The 20641-nt window shown below is 41.4% G+C and overlaps 1 protein-coding gene across 1 annotated transcript in view; it reads left to right on the top strand.

Moving 5' to 3' along the window:
- Window positions 1-20641, top strand: part of F5 (coagulation factor V) — a 77981-nt gene that overhangs the window by 38647 nt on the left and 18693 nt on the right. The window contains exons 8-16 of the mRNA XM_058700999.1: window positions 3372-3549; window positions 5025-5124; window positions 5502-5713; window positions 6801-6951; window positions 8831-9043; window positions 10598-13052; window positions 15725-15899; window positions 17110-17346; window positions 18192-18408. Coding sequence (XP_058556982.1) covers window positions 3372-3549; window positions 5025-5124; window positions 5502-5713; window positions 6801-6951; window positions 8831-9043; window positions 10598-13052; window positions 15725-15899; window positions 17110-17346; window positions 18192-18408 — 3938 coding nt within the window. The remainder of the gene's footprint in view (window positions 1-3371; window positions 3550-5024; window positions 5125-5501; window positions 5714-6800; window positions 6952-8830; window positions 9044-10597; window positions 13053-15724; window positions 15900-17109; window positions 17347-18191; window positions 18409-20641) is intronic.

Here is a 20641-nt window from a genome sequence, read left to right as displayed (position 1 = left end):
AATAATCCCATTTCAATAGAATTAAAAATAATAAAATGCTTAGGAATAAATTTACCCAAGGAGGTAAAAGATCTATACACCAAAAACTGTAAGATACTGATGAAAGAAATTGAAGAAGAGACAATCAAATAGAAAGATGTTCTATGTTAATGGATAGGAAGAATTAATTTGTTAAAATATCCATATTAATCAAAGTGGTGTACAGATTCCATACAATCCCTATCAAAATTCCAAAGGCGTTTTTCATAAAAATAGAAAAAAACAATCCTAAAATTTATATGGAATCACAAAGACCCTGAATAACCAAAACAATATTGAACTAGAAGACCAAAAGCTAGAGGCATCACACTCTTTATTTCAAATTGTATTACAAAGCTATACTAATCAAACAGACCAATGAAGCAGAATAGAGGCCAGAAATAAACACATGCATATATAATCAATGAATCTTTGACAAGGGCACTAAAATATACAATGGGGACAAGATAGTCTCTTTAATAAATAATGTTGGAAAAACTGGATAGCCACATGCAAAAGAATGAAATTAGCTTATAGGACCATTAGCTTATAGGATACACAAAATTAACTCAACATAGATTAAAGAATTGAAGGAGAATAGGTAAGGGAAAAGCTTTTTGACACTGATCTTGACAATGATTCTTTTTTGGTATAACACGAAAAGCACAGGCAACAAAAAAATAAGTGGGCCTACATCAAACTTAAAAGCTTCTCTACAGCAAAGGAAACAATCAGCAAAATGAAAAAGATATTTATGGAATGGGAGAAAATATTTGTGAGCCATATTTCTAAAATATATAAAAAACTCAATGGCAGAACAAACAAACAAAAACCCAACCTGATTTTATTTTTTATTTTTTATTTTTAAAAAAAAAATTTTTTTTTCAACGTTTTTTATTTATTTTTGGGAGAGAGAGAGACAGAGCATGAACGGGGGAGGGGCAGAGAAAGAGGGAGACACAGAATCGGAAACAGGCTCCAGGCTCCGAGCCATCAGCCCAGAGCCTGACGCGGGGCTCGAACTCACGGACCGCGAGATCGTGACCTGGCTGAAGTCGGACGCTTAACCGACTGCGCCACCCAGGCGCCCCTCAACCTGATTTTAAAATGGGTGAAGGTAGGTGCCTGGCTGGCTCAGTCAGTGGAGAGTAGGACTTTTGATCTCAGGGTTGTGAGTTCAAGCGTCTTGTTGGGTGTAGAAATCACTTAAAAATAAAATCTTTTAAAAAATAAAGTAAACTTTTAGAAATGAGCAAAGGACCTAAGCTGACATTTTTCCAAAGAAGACATATAAATGGCAAATCGATACATGAAAAGATGTTCAACATCACTAGTCATCAGGGAAATGCAAATCATATCCACAGTGAGATTATCACCTCATACCTGTGAGGATGGCTACCACAAAAAAAGAGATGACAAGAGTTGGTGAGGATGTGAGGAAAATGGAACTCTGTACACTGTTGGTGAGAATGTAATTTGACATAGCCATTATTGAAAATAGTAAGAAGTCTCCTCCAAAAATCAAAAATAGAAGTAGCACAATATCCAGCAATCCTACTGCCGAATATATATCCAAAGGAAATGAAAGCAATACCTTAAAGAGATCTCTGTGCCCCATGTTCATTGCATCATTATTCACAATTGCCAAGATATGGAAACAACCTGAGGGTCTGGTGAGGGATGAATGGGGAAAGAAAATTCCAGACACACACACACACACACACACACACACACACACACACACACTGAAATATTACTCAGCCTTAAAAAAAAGAAGGAAAGCCTGCCACTTAAAACAACATGGATGAAGCTGCAGAACATACTGCTAAGACACATCCCAACACGAAGTGACAAATACTGTATGATCTCCTGATCTCACTTAAATGTGGACCTAATAAGCAGTATGGTGACCATAGTTGGTATCGTATACTTGAAATTTGTTAAGACAGTAGACCTTAAGTATTCTCACCCCCAAAAACGAATATAGTAACTAGGTGAGGTGATGGAAGTGTTAATTACCTTAATTATGGTAATCACATATATACATATATGAATCATCATGTTGTACTTCTCAAATATATACAATTTTTGTTTGTCAAAATCACCTCAATAAAGCTGGGAAAATACAAGACAAAGTCAAGGTGTAGCACTAAGTATAAAATAGCTGCCTGTTTGCTAAGGAATGAGAATATAAGTGTATTTATATTTATAACTCATAGTTGCATAAAGATGCTCTAGAATTATACACATGAAATTAATGCAAGTGAATATTTAGAAAATTCAGGGATGGTCAGAGACGTGGGATTGATGGGATATAGTGTGTGAGTGAGCATTTTCACTGTAATCAAAATCATTTGAATGTATTTGCTATTCAAATCTGCTATTCAAAAAATGTAACTGAGAAAGAAGGGCAGAAAAGGAACTTGCTCAAGATTAGATAATAATAATTGGCAGAACTGCAATAAGGTTCCAGGACTCTGGCAACGGTCTGTGCTTTTTATTGTGCAAAATAAAGGCATAAATGGATCAGTTCTATCATGGCGCTTCTGTTTTTGGAAACTAAGGCAATAAAGAGGACCAAAAGGAAAAGTGGTTCGTGTTGCTGCCCCAAATCTTTTATCATAAGAGCTACAGAAGATGGGTGAAGGTGATTGCTTTTTAGTTGGCACTGGGATCAGGTGGATGGTAGAAGGGATAGACCAACAGCACAGAACTACGTCTAATAAAAATAGTCAGAGCTTCCTGGGTGGGAACATATCTTTAGAGATTGAGAAATACCTGGTCAGTCACTAAGGGTACCACAAATTAAGTGATAAGGAGGACTTGAGAAAAAAAATTCACAGTATATCCTCTCATTCCTTTTGTTTTTTTTTTTTTTTAATATAATTTATTGTCAGATTGGTTTCCATACATCACCCAGTGCTCATCCCAACAAGTGCCCTCCTCCCTGCCCATCGCCCTCTTTCCCCTCTCCCCCACCACCCATCTACCCTTAGTTTGTTCTCAGTTCTCAAGAGTCTCTTATCCTCTCATTGCTTTTGGATAGCTCTTTTTCCAGAGATTTCTAAGGTCTGTTCTAGTGACCAGAATGACAGGAAGTTCTAGGTAGCCTTTTCTAACCACGCCCACAACTTTATCAGTGGTGGAGAAGACAGACAGATGAGAGGTTTCCAGTTTTCCAACTAGAGAGCAGATATTGGGACTTTGCAAACCACGTTAAGAATTTTTTTTAAAGAAAATTAGCATTTTAGCTAATTCAAGAGCAGAACTTCTAAGCATAGGGTTTCCTCATCCTCCTGGGGTCTTTATTCGAGCGAACGGTTTAATTTTTTTAAATTTCATTTCACTTTAAGAAAATACAGATCTCTGCATTTGGATAATTTCTCAAACCAAATTGGAAAACATTATAAGAAGGTTGTCTACAAGCAGTACCAAGATGAGTCTTTCACCAAACGCATGGAGAATCCCAATATCAAAGAAGATGGGATCTTGGGTCCTATTATCAGAGCCCAGGTCAGAGACACACTCAAAGTAAGTACCACAAATATGGAACCATGGAAGAAATTAAATAGTGAAAGACAATGTATAAATATGTCCATTATAATTTTTGATTCAAATGCAACTTCAGTTTTTATGTAGTATTTGCTCTGATTTATAGCCTACCTCACAACATAAAGAATCTAAGACAATTCATCAAATTGTAAAAGGATAAAGCAAAGAACCAATTTCATTGAGGTGAAGGATAATGTGGGGACAAAGAAAATAAAGCAATGGATAAATACAGTGGAACACACGCCATATGTTCCAATCAGGTTGTCTGTAAATTTTGTCCAAAGCATTCCAGCAGCCGAGTGAAAAGGGAAATATGTCAGGGCAAGATTCGCAGTACTCATAAAGAAAATATCGTTTTCCCTGATAGTGAGATCAGTTTCTCCCATGGATCCTTAAAAAGAGGATGCTGTGTAATACAGTGGATGGAATCCTTGATAGAATCCCTATAATTGGTATAATAAATAAGTTGCATAGCTTTTTAATATAAGGGTTGTCCTCATAGCTGAGAACATAACAGTAAACACAACTGAGTATAAACAATTCATCACTGTGCTCTAGGTATGTAGTTCTCCCATAAGCTGGTCTGTGATGAAGGTAAATTTAGACATGTATCAAGAACACCGAGTGTTCTTCAGGCAGCTTTCCTTAAATATATGCCACATCAGTCAAGCTTTTGATAAGAACTGGGCAGCAGAAAATTAAAGGTTGGCATCTTTGGCAAGGTTCTAGAATGCAGGTAATCTACAGATTAAGGATGAGCCAAATGCTTTGGCAATCGACCAGTAGGAGATAAGATTAAGGTTCTCTTTTGAAGATTAAGAAGGCTGACTATCACTCCTGTGTAAATAATGCTCCTCCTTTCATCCCTTCCTAGGGGTAAACTAACATATCCGCACACAAGGTCAATTCTGTTCATTTAAAGATAACAAAAGGATAGGAAGCAGCCTTTCTCTATTCCTCTTTCCCTTCCGCCATTTCTGATTTCCCCCATCCCTTTTAGGTGCTCTTAGCAAGTGTAAATACACCTCATTGGAAATTCAGGATCTGGCTATTTGTATGCCCCTCAAGAAGATAATGTCAAGGACAGTGTCCTGGGAGGTGTGCCAGGCTGGAGAAGGGAATCATGGTCTAGAGAGGAGAAGGAACAGGTCTGAAGGCAGATGTGGTCCAAGTTGAGAGGAGAGGGGAAGGGGACAGGTTTGGAAAGAGTGATATACTGTGAGGAAAATACAGGGCAGACTTCTCTTTCCATTTTCCACCCTACCGTGTGAGTGAAATTCTCTCAAAAGTTTCTTCCAGGTGATGGGGAGAGGTTGCTGCTCAGAGAAACAGAACTAGTTTGCGAACACACACACATAAGCACGCCCTCCATCAAGTGCGTTTGCCAAGCTAAGCATCCCATATCAATTCTCACGATTGAGCTTAAGTCCTGAAATAATGAATTAACTTTGTAGATCGTGTTCAAAAATATGGCCAGCCGTGTCTACAGCATTTACCCTCATGGAGTGACCTTCTCTCCTTATGAAGATGAAGTCAACTCTTCCTTCACTTCAGGTTTGAACCCGAGTCTACTGAATGAAACTGTTCACCTCTGAGAGGCTGCCACGCTTTCCTACTGTCCTCTTTGCTCAGTAACATGACTTGTGCAGTCAGGCAGTATACAAGTAGGGGTGTCCTAAAAGTCACAACGAAACCCTGCTCACTTCAGGGATTTATTTACCCTAAAATGTGCTGTTCTTTGTTAGTGCCATAGCGGCCTCTAGTGGAGCGATTTCTAACGGCGACACGTAATCCAAGGTTCTGTCAAGTGGAGCTTAGTATACACATATTCCTTCCCTAATATTACCTGGCTCTAATAAAAATTTTGCTGTTTGTTTGTTTACTGAAATAATTTTGAAAGTGAAGACAATTTTACCTTCATTTTCTTTCAGGCAATAACACTATGATCAGAGCAGTTCAGCCAGGGGAAACCTATACTTACAAGTGGAACATCCTAGAGTCTGATGAACCCACAGAAAATGATGCCCAGTGCTTGACAAGACCATACTACAGTAATGTGGACATCACCAGGGACATTGCCTCTGGGCTGATCGGGCTACTTCTAATTTGTAAGAGCAGATCCCTGGATAAACGAGGCATACAGGTATTCTGTCCATGGAGTAAACTTTTAGAAAATCTAGGAACTTCTTCTGGCTGACACAGATTAGGTCTTCTCACTAGAGAATGAGCCTTCTTCTAGAGAACAGAAAATGCTAAGTTGTCCTCTTTAGTGCAAATGTGACAACATAGATTCCTTTTTTTTTTTTTTTGTCTTGTCTATTTTCATCTGACTCTCACTGCAGAAGGCAATCATTCTATAGAGTGATGCAGTATTTTGTTTTAGTTTGAAATTCCAGATATTTTGCTATGTGATCGGCAAGTCACTTCGCCTTTCTCAATTTCTTCCTTTGGCTAATACCCCTCCTAAAAAAATTTGACATGGCTGCTTTGGGGCTCAGTGAGATACCACCTGGTAAAAGGGTAAATCTCTCTACTAGTCCTTGTTATTTTTAGAGACCTGAACTAGGGAGAGATGAGAGAGATAATACTTTGGAGAGATAGCATCTGGTGAAGTTGGACCCAGACAATGGTCCATCTCTAGTGAGACTAAATTATACAAAAAAAAAAATGTGAACAAATATATGGAACTTCATCAGAGACTAATAGTCTCATATTAGTAACTTAAAATTCCCAACCAGGCTAAGCTGTTATTAAAGAAGTTCATCCTAAGGCGTATACCATAAATATATGTTTGGAAAAATTTTTTAAATGGACATTTGGAAGACCCTAACTTATTGAGCTAGGAAAGGACGCAGATAGGAAGAGGGATAAAGTTTTCCTATTGCAACCTTCTGTTTTATCCTTTGCAACTATTTGGAGCACATCTGGTCAATCTTGCAGGTTGAAAGGTATTCACTTACAGAGATAGAACACAATTACAGCGGCCGTGAGGAGATGGAATTTTTCTACTAAGATGTTTTAGTCTCTGAATTTCCTGATCCACTCAGTTTGCCTTTGCACATTACCTTTGGCCCTAATGAGGGCTTTGTACAAAATGGTTTTCTTACATGCCTGCATTTGTGGCTTCAGTGGCCCCAGGGGCTGTGCCTCTTTGGTTTCTGAGAAGAGCTCAGTGTTGCGGGCGATGGGCTGGCACATCAATCACTGAACACAGCACTTCTACCCTCCAGAGGGCAGCAGACATTGAGCAGCAGGCTGTGTTTGCTGTGTTTGATGAGAACAAGAGCTGGTACATTGAGGACAATATCAACAAGTTCTGCGAAAATCCCGATAAGGTGAAACGTGATGACCCCAAGTTTTATGAATCAAACATCATGAGCAGTAAGTCAAATCACTGTTTTCGTCCGTCAGTTTTTCACTCCGGTGCTTAAAGTAGGACTGTGCCTAAAGGCGGAGACATGGAGTAGAATCCACTCACCTCTTATCCTCGCTCTCAGTCCTCGCTTTGATGACGAAATTAGTGGATGATATTACAGAAACTTCTTTACGACATGAGGCCAAAAGCTTGTGACCCTTAGGAAGTCTTGGTCTCATGCTCCAGATGTGCGTGCTCTGGGCACATACACTCCGGAGGAGCCGGGTGAGGGGTGGGGGTGGTGAGGAGAGCGGGTACAGGCTTGGTCAGTGGCATATGGGGATTTCAGACGGGGGGTGGGGGGCAAGGTGAACGCTCTTGCTAGCAGGGCAGAAACTGAGTAAGTAACCCAAAGCTGGACTGTCCAGTCAAACTAAGGCAAAATGCATATGGGGAGCCAAGCGTCTTAAAGAGCCAATCCACGAAGAAGTTTGAAGGGAGCGGTAAGAAGTTCAGAACAGAGGGAGTGACCTGAGCCAAAGTCCAGGCATTTGCTGCGGTTTTCAGTTTCAGTGCCCAGAGCCACTGCTCTGACAAGTCTGAGAGAGATTTGACTAAGCCAGCTGGAAGCAAACACTGCCACAGTGGTCAGGGTCCTCACCACATTTCCTTACGCTCAAGAGTCATTATGACCACCTTCTCTGATAGGTGATCGTAGATAGGAGGATGGCTTCTCTGCGGTCTGTTCATATGGCTTCAGATGACTGGCAGCTGGGGATTATCTGAACGGCCAGGTGCCATGGAAATCACTCAAAACAGGGAGTTACTCCGCTTTCTTTGCATAATTTCATTTTGGCAGCGAATCTGTCATCGTTCTGGGCCAGCGCTGTCCAGTTTGAAATTATGTGTGAGCCACAAATGCGATTTAAACTTTTCTGACGGCCATATGAAAAACTGAAGAGAAATACATCCCAAATGTGATCATTTCAACATATAACCAATATAAAAATTGATGAGGTTTGCTTTCTTTATTTCATATACTAAGTCTCTGAAATCTGGTGTATATTTTACCCTTTGAGCACATCACCATCCAGATTCTCCACCTTTCAAGTGCTCAGTGGCCCCTGTCACTACTGGCTACTATATTATAGAGCTTCCGACCATTGAGAAGAACCTCCTGAATGAAATACAAACTAAAAACATATATCGGTTCTTCAGTAAATATTTAAGGGTTCACTAGTGCTAGGCCTCATACTAGGATCAGGGCTAGACTGGTAAACCAGGCAGATGTGGGCCGTGTCCTCAAAGAATCAAGCCTGTGATTTTATTACCATGCCTAGAATCTGAGTAAAGATACTGCCTAAAGCTGTGTCCCTTTGAAAGATAATGAAGACGTGTGAACTCAATCCCTGCATGAAAACTATAGGTTATCTCAGTCCTAAGAGGGCACAATACAAGTTGCAAATGTACTAAATATGCATGACTTTTAGGGACATTACTTCTTATTCACTAACTCATGTGTCAAGACGACTTTCTTATATTATGCTTTCCTTCCAGGTAGAATTAGTCTAGACAATATTCTAAATTGATGTTCAGAATATCTTTCAAAGCAGACCGTGGAAAACAAAGTATCTGATACACACTTGACAATGAAGAAGTCAACATGAATGAAAAGCTTTGTCTTTATCGGAGTATTTCTCCCTTGGCTAACTTAGGAAATTAAATTCTCCTTTGGGAAATCTGACTTTGATCTTCTAGTCACATGTTAGACCTGGTGGAGCTTATCTCAGATGATCACTGCTTTGACACAACCAAGTTAATATTAGGACATTAATCCCAGGTATAATTAGACACATGTCCTTTTGTTGGCGGAGGCCTGCATGTTAACAGATTTTACTCTTTCAGCTATCAATGGCTATGTGCCTGAGAGTATACCCACGCTAGGATTCTGCTTTGATGACACTGTCCAGTGGCACTTCTGCAGTGTAGGGACCCAGGATGACATTTTGACCATTCACTTCACTGGGCACTCATTCGTCTATGGAAAGAGACATGAGGACACCTTGACGCTCTTCCCCATGCGTGGGGAATCTGTGACCGTCACAATGGATAATGTTGGTAAGAGCCTAGACACTTGGAGAGGCATCTTTGATCTCTAAAGGTCTGCTGCAGCTCTCCAGACTCCCACAGTTCCTGGGTTTATCTTTCTGATCCCTTTCAGGCTTGCCTTTCAGTATTTCTCATGATTCATATTGGGTGGAATTAATTACCTAAAGGGTCCAGTCGCTTAATGTGGGTTCCATTTATCCTTCTCTGGGCTAAGTGAGAAGTAAAGACACAACAGCAAAGAGATAAGCCATGACTTAGAGGAGGAAGTGTGAACATTCAGCCACAAAAGAGCATTTCTTTTATCAAAAAAAAAACCCTTTTCAGGTTTTGTTTAATGTTTATTCATTTTTGACAGACAGCGAGTGTGAGCAGGGGAGGGGCAGAAGGAGAGGGAGACACAGAATCTGAAGCAGGCTCCAGGCTCCGAGCTATCAGCACAGAGCCCGACGCTGAGCTCAAACCCACGAACCGGGAGATCATGGCCTGTGCCAAAATTGGATACTCAACTGACTGAGCCACCCAGGCACCCCTACCTTTTTTAGTTTAGTTTTTTTTTTAATATATATAATTTATTGTTCAAATTGGTTTCCATACAACACCCAGCACTCATCCCAACAGGTGCCCTCCTCAATGCCCGTCACCCACCTGGGGAGGAGGGGAGCCAGGCATGGGTGTGGTGGTAGGTCAGGGGCTCAGTCTGCAGTTGGAGAAAGTGATTCCCTTTTTTAGTTTTTAAAGATAGTCATTCCACCATGCAGTAGTGACCATCAGATATAGTGCCTTAGAGGCTGGCCTCAAAGCCAGCAGTGCCATGGAAAGCACATGGGCTTTGGAGTTGTTCAGATGCGCTCTGGCATTCAGTATGGACAAGTGACTTGACCAAGTCACTGAGCCTCCGTGTTTTCATCTGAAAAACACAATAACAACACTTTACAGAGTTGCTCTGACCATTAATTGTAATATCCTAGCACTCGGCAGACACCCAACGAGTGCTAACTATTGGAGACTCTCCAGGAAATCTGTACGCCAGCAAATAATAGCATTTCAAAGAGATTCAAAGTTTCCCTGGGCCCACCCAAATCATTTATTGCTTAGAAATATCTATATGTCTCTTATTTGTTGGGGTGAACATCATCATCCTCCCCTCACACCAATTTGCAATATGTGCAGCTAACAGGATGGTTATGGTATTCAAAGCCCATTTTATTCTTCATTCATCCTTTTTAAATATATTCTAAAATAGTGATTCTCAAACTCTCTATGCTAACTCTTTTATCCCTAATCTCCACTGACCAATCCTTTGGGCCGATAGTGATCACATGCTTGGATGTCACAGCAATGTCAAATTGCTAACGGGCTTTCTAAACACCTTAGACCAACTGATCTCCTTCTGTCACTGTGGAACACTAATCAATAGTTCATGGATCAGTGGTGGCCCACAGACCATGCCGGATTGTCCCTGCCCTGAAGTTCATTGAAAATCATCTGCCACAATGGATCCTAGTGTTTTTCTATATTTTTTGGGACTTAGAGCTCTCTGTTTTCTCTGTCTCTCTTCTGTAGGAACTTGGATATTAACTACAGTGAATTCCAGTCCCAGAAGCAAGAACCTAAGGCTGCGATTCAGGGACGTTAAGTGTATCCGGGATGAAGACGAAGATTCATATGAGATTATATATGAACCTCTGGCATCTACAGCCATGACTACGCGGAAAATCCGTGATTCTTCAGAAAACAGAGGTGAAGAGGACGATGGTGACTATGATTATCAGGAAAACCTGGCTTCATGGTTAGGAATTAGGTCATTCAGAAATTCATCACTGAATCAAGAGGAAGAGGAGTTTAATCTTACTGCCCTAGCTCTGGAGAACTACTCTGAGTTCATTCCTTCAAGTACTGATCCAGCTATTCGTTCAAATTCTTCTTTCCTGAGTAGCATTAGCAGGCTTATTGTCCATAACTTTGCAGGACCTCACAAAACGCTTCCTCGCCCAGAAGCCACCACAGCTGGTCCCCCCTTGGGACGCATTGGCTTGGACAAGAAATCAGTTCTCAACTCTTCCACAGCAGAACATTCCAGCCCTTATTCTGAAGACTCCATGGAGGATCCTCTCCCATCAGATATCACAGGGATAAGCCTTCTTCCGCTCGATGCAGATGGTTTCAGGAATCAAAAACATGCTAAGCACAATGGATCCAAGAAAGGAAGAGACCACACAACAAAGCATGGGATCTCCCAGGTGGGACTTTCAGCATATAAAACTGGGAGACATTTAAGACAAGGCAACTCTTCTCCTTCCAGAACGGGAGCCTGGGAAGACCTTCGCGGTGACCTGTTACTCTTAAGACAAAAGAACCCATCAAAGATTTTGAATGGGAAATGGCATCCGGCTTCTGAGAAAGGTAGTTATGAAATAGTCCAAGATGCTGATGAAGACACAGCTGCCACTAAGCTGCTGAGCAGCCCTCAGAATGCCTCGAGGACTTTGGGAAAAAGCAGCCCTTTCACAAACAAAGACAGAAGGCAGAGTGGCCACCCCCCATTTTCTGGAATTAGAAAGAAATTTCTGCAAGAAAGACAGGATGGAGGAAACGGTAGATTGAAGAAAAGCCCTTTTTTCATTAAAACACGAAAAAAGAAAAAGGAAGAGAAGCTTGCACACCATATTCCTCTATCTCCAAGGGGCTTTCATCCTCTAAGAAAGGCTAATACCACATTTGCAGACAGGAGACTTAATCACTCATTGTTATTCCATAAATCCAAGGAAACACCTTTTTATCCCACAGACCTCAATCAGACATTCCCCTCTGTGAATCTTAGCCTGATAGCCTCACTTCCTAACCATAATCAGAATCCCCCAAATGACACCAGTCAGACAAGCTCCCCTTCAGATCTTTATCAGACAATAACCCCAGAAGAACGCTATCAAACATTCCCTATTCAAGACTCTGATCAAATGCACTCCACTACAGAGTCTAGTCATGGATCTCTCCCAGAGCCTGGCCAGATGCTCAACTATGACCTAAGGAACAAGTCCTTCCCTACTGGCATTGCTCAGATGTTCCCTTCCTTGGAGCCTGAAGCCTGGCAGACAACCATCTCTGCAGATCTCAGTCAACCAACCCTTTCCCCAGACCTCAGCCAGACAGCTGTTTCCCCAGACCTTGGCCAGATGCTCCTTTCCCCAGACCTCAGCCAGGAGCCTCTCTTATCAGACCTCAGCCAGATGGCCGTTTCTCCAGACCACAGACAAACAACCCTTTCTCCAGACCTCAGCCAGACAGATGTTTCCCCAGACCTCAGTGAGATAACCATTTCCCCAGATCTCATAAAGATGAACCTTCCCCCAGACCTCAGCCAGATGCCCTTCTTCCCAGACCTCAGCCAGGAGACTCTCTCATCAGTCGTCAGCCAGATGCCTCTTTCCCCAGACCTCGGCCAGGAGACCCTCTCATCAGATGTTGGCCAAACAACCCTTTCTCCAGATACCAGCCAGACAACACTCTCTCAAGACCTTGGTCAGATACCCCTTTCCCCAGACATTAGTCAAACAGCCCTTTCTCCTGATCTCAGGCAGACATCATCTCCTCCAGACCTTGATCAGACATCCAACACCTCTGAATTTAGTCATTCATTGCTTCTTCCAGAATTTGGTCAGACTTCCCCTTCTCCAGACCTTAGTCAGGTGCCATCTCCTCCACTATCTTCTACAGTAAATAACACTTTTATACCAAGGGAACTTAACCCACCAGTTGTAATAGGCCTCAGTGGAAATGATGGAGATTACATTGAGATTATTCCAAGGCAGAAGGAAGAGAGCAGTGAAGAAATCATTGATGACACTGATTACGTGGCCTATGATGACCCTTACCAAACTGATGTTAGGACAGACATTAACTCTTCCAGAGATCCCGACAACATTGCAGCATGGTATCTCCGCAGCAACAATGGAAACAAGAAATATTATTACATTGCTGCTGAAGAACTATCCTGGGATTATTCAAAATTTGCTCAAAGGTTTGGCCAAATTTTCTCCGTTGATTTTCTCATTTTTCCACTACTGCTAAAAAGATTACAATAGTCTGAGGAGGTAATTCTGGGCAAATTACACTAATTCTGGGAAAATTTAATTCCCCTATTGCAATTTGTCCTATACAATTTCCTTTGTCAATTCTATGATTAACCTCTCTATATTACATGACATTTGGACAATATAAGAACAATCACTGTAAGAAGTCCGTGATATTCTCTAGAGAAGCTCCCTCCTCTCTCTTCTTTCATCACTCATGTTCCTACCTCCTTTTCTCGCCCAAGTGCAGAGCCCAGCCTACCCATAGCTATCTGCTAATCTGGCTAATCAGAAGGAATCTCCTTTTGCATTTGTTTACGGAAAAACACATCTTTTTGTTGTTTGCTGATCAATATAAAGTGTATAGCATCTTGGTGAAATTTAATTCAAATTGCATGAGATTCCAGTGGCAGAGGCCAAAGATATAAACCAGCTTAGAAACAAAAAGGCAAGTTTATACCTTCAACTGAGGCAGTCATAAACAATGATTTCTTTTGCTTTAAATTTGAATTTTAACTTGGCTTATAGAATGAGTGCTTACTGTCTCCTAAGCATTGTGCTAAATGTTGAGACTATAAAATAGAATATAAACATACATGACTCCTGCCCCCATGGAACTTGCATCTAGTTGGGCAGGTAGATAAGAGTCAAATGCTCACATAAATAAGTGTAAAATACAACTATGCTAAAGACCGAAAAGGAAAGGCAGATACACGGTGATACGGTGATATGAGAATTCAGGAACCTGACACTGAACATTCTAGATAGAGAGAATAGCATAATGAGGCCACGAGGAAGGAGGAAGCCTGAAGCCTCTGTAGCTGGAGCTCAAGAAAGGGGTGAGTGTAAGAAAACGTTGGGCTCGCTCTACAAAGACCAGATGCCACTAGGCTTTGGGAAGAATTTTGTTTATCCAAAGAGCGTTGAGAAGCCCTTCAAAAGCTTTAGCCATTCTTAGCTTCATAGATTATGTCAGTTCCTTTCCTGGACCTTGTTACTTTCATCTTTTAAATGAAGGAGGTACACCAAATGTCCCCCAAGATCCTCTTCTGCTTTAACATTTCAGGTTCCAGCCATTCTTCAACCAGAGATGCAATTATGTAAGTGGCCTGACTTACAACAGAGGGTTCCTAAGGGATCTACATATGTTTTTAAAACGGTTTTCAATTCAATTCTGCTTAAGGATGGAAAGCCATATTGGGCTGGACTCTGGACTTGGCCTGTATTCTGGGATGACAATATAGAGAAAGAAGAGGTTGGGGGCAGGGGGGACAAGGGGCAAGTCTTAGCAATAGTGGGAGAATCACAGCTTGGTGACCATGCTCACACCATGTCTAATATATAGTTCACAGATTTTATAAAAGCTAACAACTACACTGAAAATCAAAAGCCAAAGTGTAATTAGAGTAAGCAAACACAATATATGGTATGGCTTACAGAAATTATTTCATTAATCTGATGCCTGGCATTTCCATATTAGAACTCTGTTAGCCTAAAACACATTTTCATATGACTTCCTATTTAAATGTAGCTCCCACTGCTATATGAGAATAATTTATCTAGGGATTTCTAAGAGAGGCCCTGAAAGAGTAAGATTTAGGGTGTTTCCAAAGCAGAAAGGGATAGAACCAGGTCCTTCAAAATCTTACGTCCCATTCCAGATATGCAACCCATGTTTATGGCACTCACAGCTGCTTTGCTGATCCCCATGTGTTCTGTGAAACTATGCTTAGGGTCTGGAAGGATGGGGTCAGTGGTGTAGGAAGACCAGGAGGAAGACAGAGTGGGATTCTCTGTTGATGGATTGTGGTGCATGACAAATTCTATGACATTGATGGATGAGCTTTCGGCCTGTTTCCATAGGCTTGAGAAATGTAAGAGTCAGTGAGAAAATCTGATGTGCTCTGGCCCCAGACTGAGCTGGTGAACTATGTGAGGAATGATGCAATTTAACAACAGCAAACACGAGAAGTGTGGCTACTTTCATTCACAGGGGTGACCATTGTCAACTGACAGCCCCAAGCTGCCAATCCCATTGCATGGCTTTGTCTGCTTCTGATATTAAAATCTGCTATGTGACTATATGATTACAATTGTTCGTTCATTAATACATTAAACAAAAGTTGATCCAGTGCCTGTCATGTGTCAGATGATTTGCCAGGCACTGGAAATTAAATAATGAGCAGACTAGGCACAATCCCTGACCTCATGGGACTTTCACTCTAGTGTCAGAGTCAGATTTTAATAGATAATATCACAAATAAATGATATATACTGTACTGTACATAACAGAGAAATTTAAGAATACTACAGGAATATACTATATACACTATGGTAATACTGTGAACACTTAGAGAATAATATAGACAGATTTCACCTACTCTAAAGGATCATAGGAGCCCTTACCAAAGAAATGATACATGAACTGGGATCAGAAGGATATTTACTGGCTTAAGTTTTTACTCATTTATAGTTTCGTTCATTTGTACATTAAGTATTTATTAAATATCTCTGCTAGACACTATATTCAGAAGCAGGGATAATTCCTCCAATTCTTCAATGGTCTTTCATTTGTTCTTTTAAACAAATACTATTATTATTGTTGTTGTTATTATTTCAGTGAAGTAGATAATGAAGACATTGACGATGTTCCAGAGAACACCATATACAAGAAAGTGGTCTTTCGAAAGTATCTTGATGGCTCTTTTACCAAACGTGATCCTACGGGGGAGCTTGAAGCTCATCTCGGCATTCTTGGTCCTGTTATTAGAGCTGAAGTGGATGATGTCATCCAAGTAAGTCATCTTTTGAGCATTGTTAAGATCGTCAGAGGAATTTCCACAAGCACCAGGGGGTTGTAACAGTGAAAGGGGCAGGAGGGCTATGGGTAATTTATTTACTTTCCAAAATGAACAAATAATAACACATCTTTTCAGAGACTGCTTGCCAAGTACAGTAAAACTTTAGATTGCAAGTAACTTGTTCTGCAAGCGTTCCACAAGACGAGCAAACATTTCTAATAAATTTGAACTTGATAAATGAGTGATATCTTGCAATATGAGTAGTACATGACGCCGAACGTCACATGATCACAACTGAGCCAATGGTTCTTAAAATTCACTTTGACATACGAGTGCTTTGGATGACAAGCATGTTTCTGGAACGAATTATTTTTGCAAACCACGGTTTTACTGTCGTTTGATAATCTTCAAGAAAAAAAATGATCTCATGATTTTATTTCCCCTTCTGCTGAGCTCCCATTCATCACTGCAAGGGTCAGTTCTGTTTTCCCTAAGAAACTTTTTTTGCCACCCCAACCTCTCCTGCACATTTAACCAAATAGCTCCTTCCTGGCATTCCCATGAACCCCATTCATACTTTGTTTACAACACTTTTGATCTCCAGATTTTTTAGTTTATTTTGAGACAGAGAGAGGGTGAGCAGGGGAGAGGAACAGAGAGTGGGAGAGAGAGAGAATCCCGAGCAGGTTCTGTGCTGTCAGTGGAGCCCAACGCAGAGCTGGATCTAATGAACCGTGAGATCGTGACCTGAGTTGAAATCAAGAGTCGGTTGCTTAACTGACTGGGCCCTCCCTGTGCCCTGGGTCTCCAGATTTTTAACTTGAATCCATATGTGCACGTGTCTCTTCATCAGGAGGTTGAAAGCTTATTGTTAGCAAGACCCAAACTTCATTCATCTCCACATCTGCAGCACCTATTGTGATCATTTCATTCGAACATAATGTCAGTACTTTTGCTTAGCAGAAGAATAAACATGTTTTGGTATTTCTAGGGTAAACTACTTGGGCCCTATCTCATAGGATATTGTAAAAATCAGGTGAAATAATACATATGTGACTTTGAACCTGCATGCAATTAATATATTCTACTGTATATAGATCTAGGTCTAATTTAATAGCCATCTACTTGGGCCTATAATAATGACATTCTTTAATTTGGATTTTTGTTGATCTTAAGTACATTTGTGGACCATTCCTTTTTCTAGGTTCGTTTTAAAAATTTAGCATCCAGACCATATTCTCTTCATGCCCATGGGCTTTCCTATGAAAAGTCATCAGAGGGAAAGTCTTATGAAGATGATTCTCCTGAATGGTTTAAGGAAGATAATGTTGTTCAGCCGAACAGCAGTTATACGTATGTATGGCACGCCACTCCAAGGTCGGGGCCAGAAAACCCTGGCTCTGCCTGCCGGGCTTGGGCCTACTACTCAGCAGTGAACCCGGTAGGTACATCCATTAAAAATTTCTGTCATTCCCCTAACCCTATAACTTGAGTCCACCAAATGGAAGGGTCAAGTTGATCTCCTGTTAGATGTCTGTCCTGTTTTCCATGAGGAATGTGTGAGGATTGTGGCCAGTCGTCTACAGCCACTTGTGTTCAGAGGTCAGCGAGAGAGAAGCAAGTGTTCAGGAAGGGCAGTGGGGATTACTTAAATTGTTGAACCTGGTTAGAGTGACTACGTTTGCAGAGGAAGACGTTTATTTGCAATGTCCTCGAGCAAGTATTAGCTTTCTTTAGCTCTGCCTTTATGAAACAGCTACAAAATCAAGACTCGTTCGTTTGGGGCATGGGAGAGAGAGAGAGCACAGACTTCGAGTTCAACCCTCCTGTCACTTCCTGCGTGGGCCTAGGAAAATTACTTGACCTCTCTCGGCCTCAGTTTCCAAAAGTTAAAAATGAGAAAACAGTAGATAGCACACAATAGGCACTTGGTAGTATTTGTTCAGTAAATGAGTTTCTTTGTATTTAATATACAGGATTGCTGTCTGAATTAAATAAGACACTACAGGCAAAGTGTTTTGTGTATTGGCAGATGCTCAATAGTGATTATAATAGTGTCGATATTGTCACTAATTGCAACATTATCATGACTGCCATGCTGAGATAAAGGATTCATCAGAGGAAGGGAATACGAATGCCACAGTATTTGATAATGATACCTAGGCTTAGTAAGCTATTCCTTTATAATCTTCCAACTCGGGGCCCCTGAAGTTTCCTTTTCTGTATCATCAGAGGAAATCCTGCAAGAGAGCGAAATATGTGCAATTTGTCCCTGCTGTCTTCCAGGAAAAAGATATCCATTCTGGCTTGATAGGTCCCCTTCTGATCTGCCAAAAAGGAGTACTTCATAAGGAGAGCAACACGCCCGTGGACATGAGAGAATTTGTCTTACTCTTTATGGTCTTTGACGAAAGGAAGAGCTGGTACTATGAAAAGAAACCCCAGTCTCCCAACACTTGGAGACTGTCATCCTCTGAAGAAAAAACCTCCCACGAGTTTCATGGTATCGTCTTCTGACTTTGATCTAATCTCTGACCTAAATCCCCCTGGGTGCACGTGATTCCTGCCCTCGGTCTTCATAAGATTAGACATGAGGTGCTTCTAAAGAGGTGCTTCCGATGTCGCCCGGCAGGTGGCGCTGCAGGTGAAGGGGACAGAGAAGTCTGAAAGCTAGCGCAGGAGCCCGCAGAACTGACCCAACCAGCCAACAAGGAGCCAGTGTGCATCAGTCTATGGTAGCTTAGGGATTAGCACTATTCTGCAGTGTAAACAGTTAATGAACCTGTTCCTTGATCTAAAGGAACAACCATGTATCTAGAAGAAGTGATCACTCATGTGTTCTTTTTTTTTTTTTTTTAATTTTTTTAATGTTTATTTATTTTTGAGACAGAGAGAGACAGAGCATGAATGGGGGAGGGTCAGAGAGAGGGAGACACAGAATCTGAAACAGGCTCCAGGTTCTGAGCTGTCAGCACAGAGCCCAACGCGGGGCTTGAACTCACGGACCGCGAGATCGTGACCTGGCTGAAGTCGGCCGCTTAACTGACTGAGCCACCCAGGCACCCCTCATGTGTACTTTCTAAATAAGAACATGACAGTTCCAGCCCTCAGCACTTCCCAGGTGGCATCGGAAGCATCTAGAACAAAATGAGATAGGAAACTGGGTAGTTGGGTCACAGGAGAGTCATGGCAAGAGAGCATTGCTGGGGGAGGGGGCAGGGGAGGGGTGAGTGGGAAAAGCAAATGTACTTTGAACTCCATTCAGGAATTTTGTCTGTAAATTATCACTGAATTAAACCTTGGTTTGTAAACATAATTTGTCCCGGAAACATGCTTGTCATCCAGAGCACTTGTATATCAAAGCGAATTTCAAGAACCATTGGCTCAGTTGTGGTCATGTGATGTTCGGCATCCCGTACAACGCATATTGCCAGACAACACTCATTTATCAAGTTAAAACTTATTAGAAATGTTTGCTCGTCTTGCGGAACACTCGCAGAGCAAGTTACTCGCAATCCAAGGTTTTACTGTAGTTTTAGAGAAAGGCAGAATTTAGAATTAGGTGAAAAACAAAGAGAATGACTTGGGGATTAGAAAAATAAATGAAGACTGAGAAGCCCTGCTTTTAGAGTTTGATGAATGGAGGGAATTGCTGTAAGGTTTCTCATCAGGATGGATCTGTGCTTTGGGTATGGGTAGGTCATTCCATGAAACAGGAAAGGAGAAGGTTGCTTGAGGAATTAAAAAAAAGACTTATATACCACATCCACTTCAGTGCCACCACCACCCCTCCCCCAGCCAGTCGCCACGGCTAAGTAGGTGTATTTTGCCTCCCCTAGCCCATTTACCCACTCAGGCTGCCCTTCTGATCTGATCTCACCCGTATAAACGCTTGCGGGTAGAGGAAGGTGAACAACATAATTTATGATCTGCTCCAAAACCCTACCCTCTGACTGCTTATCACACAAAGAAGTTAAAAAGATTCTCTTAAGCTTTCTAGAAGAGTGTCAATGGAAAGCTGACCAATAACTCTGAGCGGAGCTTCCTTTTCTCTTCTAGCATTTCTAGGTTTTTCAGCCTAGGCTACTTGGTGTTGCAGGTGGCAAACACACGCTTCTGAAAACCTCCCAAGCTGGTGGGAATGCAATGGCTGCAGACTCAGATAGGCTTGTCAGCTGGCTGTCCCCTTTCCTGTTCAGTACCCTTGAGCCACTGCTTCTGATTCCTCAAAGAAAGAGTAAAATGCATCCGGGACAGTTAAGTTTGAAATGTACTCTGTAATTTGGTAATCCTCATGGCATAGTATTGATCAGGGTATTTGGTAAGCAGACCGCCCGAGTTCCCAGCCTCAGACTCAGCACCTGGCCTGTGCAGTGCGTGCTTGTAACTAAGTGGTGAAATAGGGAGTAAATGAAGGAATTCTATTACTCAGTTCAATTTATCAAACCTTCACTGAGCACCTGCTATGTTGAGAGACTTCATTCCACATCCTGATGTAATGATTTAGCAATGCTGACCCAATAATTGCTTGAGACACGTTTCACTCTTAGGAGATCTATTTCCTGCACAGGTGTGGGGTTAGGCCTGGTATGAGGAGTAGGAAGATAGGTACTCTTTACTTGATGTAACCTTAAGAGTGCCAAAATGACCTTAACTCCTTTTGCTCCCAAAATTCACTCGCGCAGTTCCTGAAGTCCCATATAGTTCTTTTTACTTTGGAAAAACACTACTAATAA

Source organism: Neofelis nebulosa, chromosome 15 (assembly GCF_028018385.1).
Source record: "Neofelis nebulosa isolate mNeoNeb1 chromosome 15, mNeoNeb1.pri, whole genome shotgun sequence".
Lineage (NCBI taxonomy): Eukaryota > Metazoa > Chordata > Mammalia > Carnivora > Felidae > Neofelis > Neofelis nebulosa.
The sequence above is the reverse complement of the archived record's forward strand: the minus strand, read 5'-3'. Positions and strand labels throughout refer to the sequence as shown.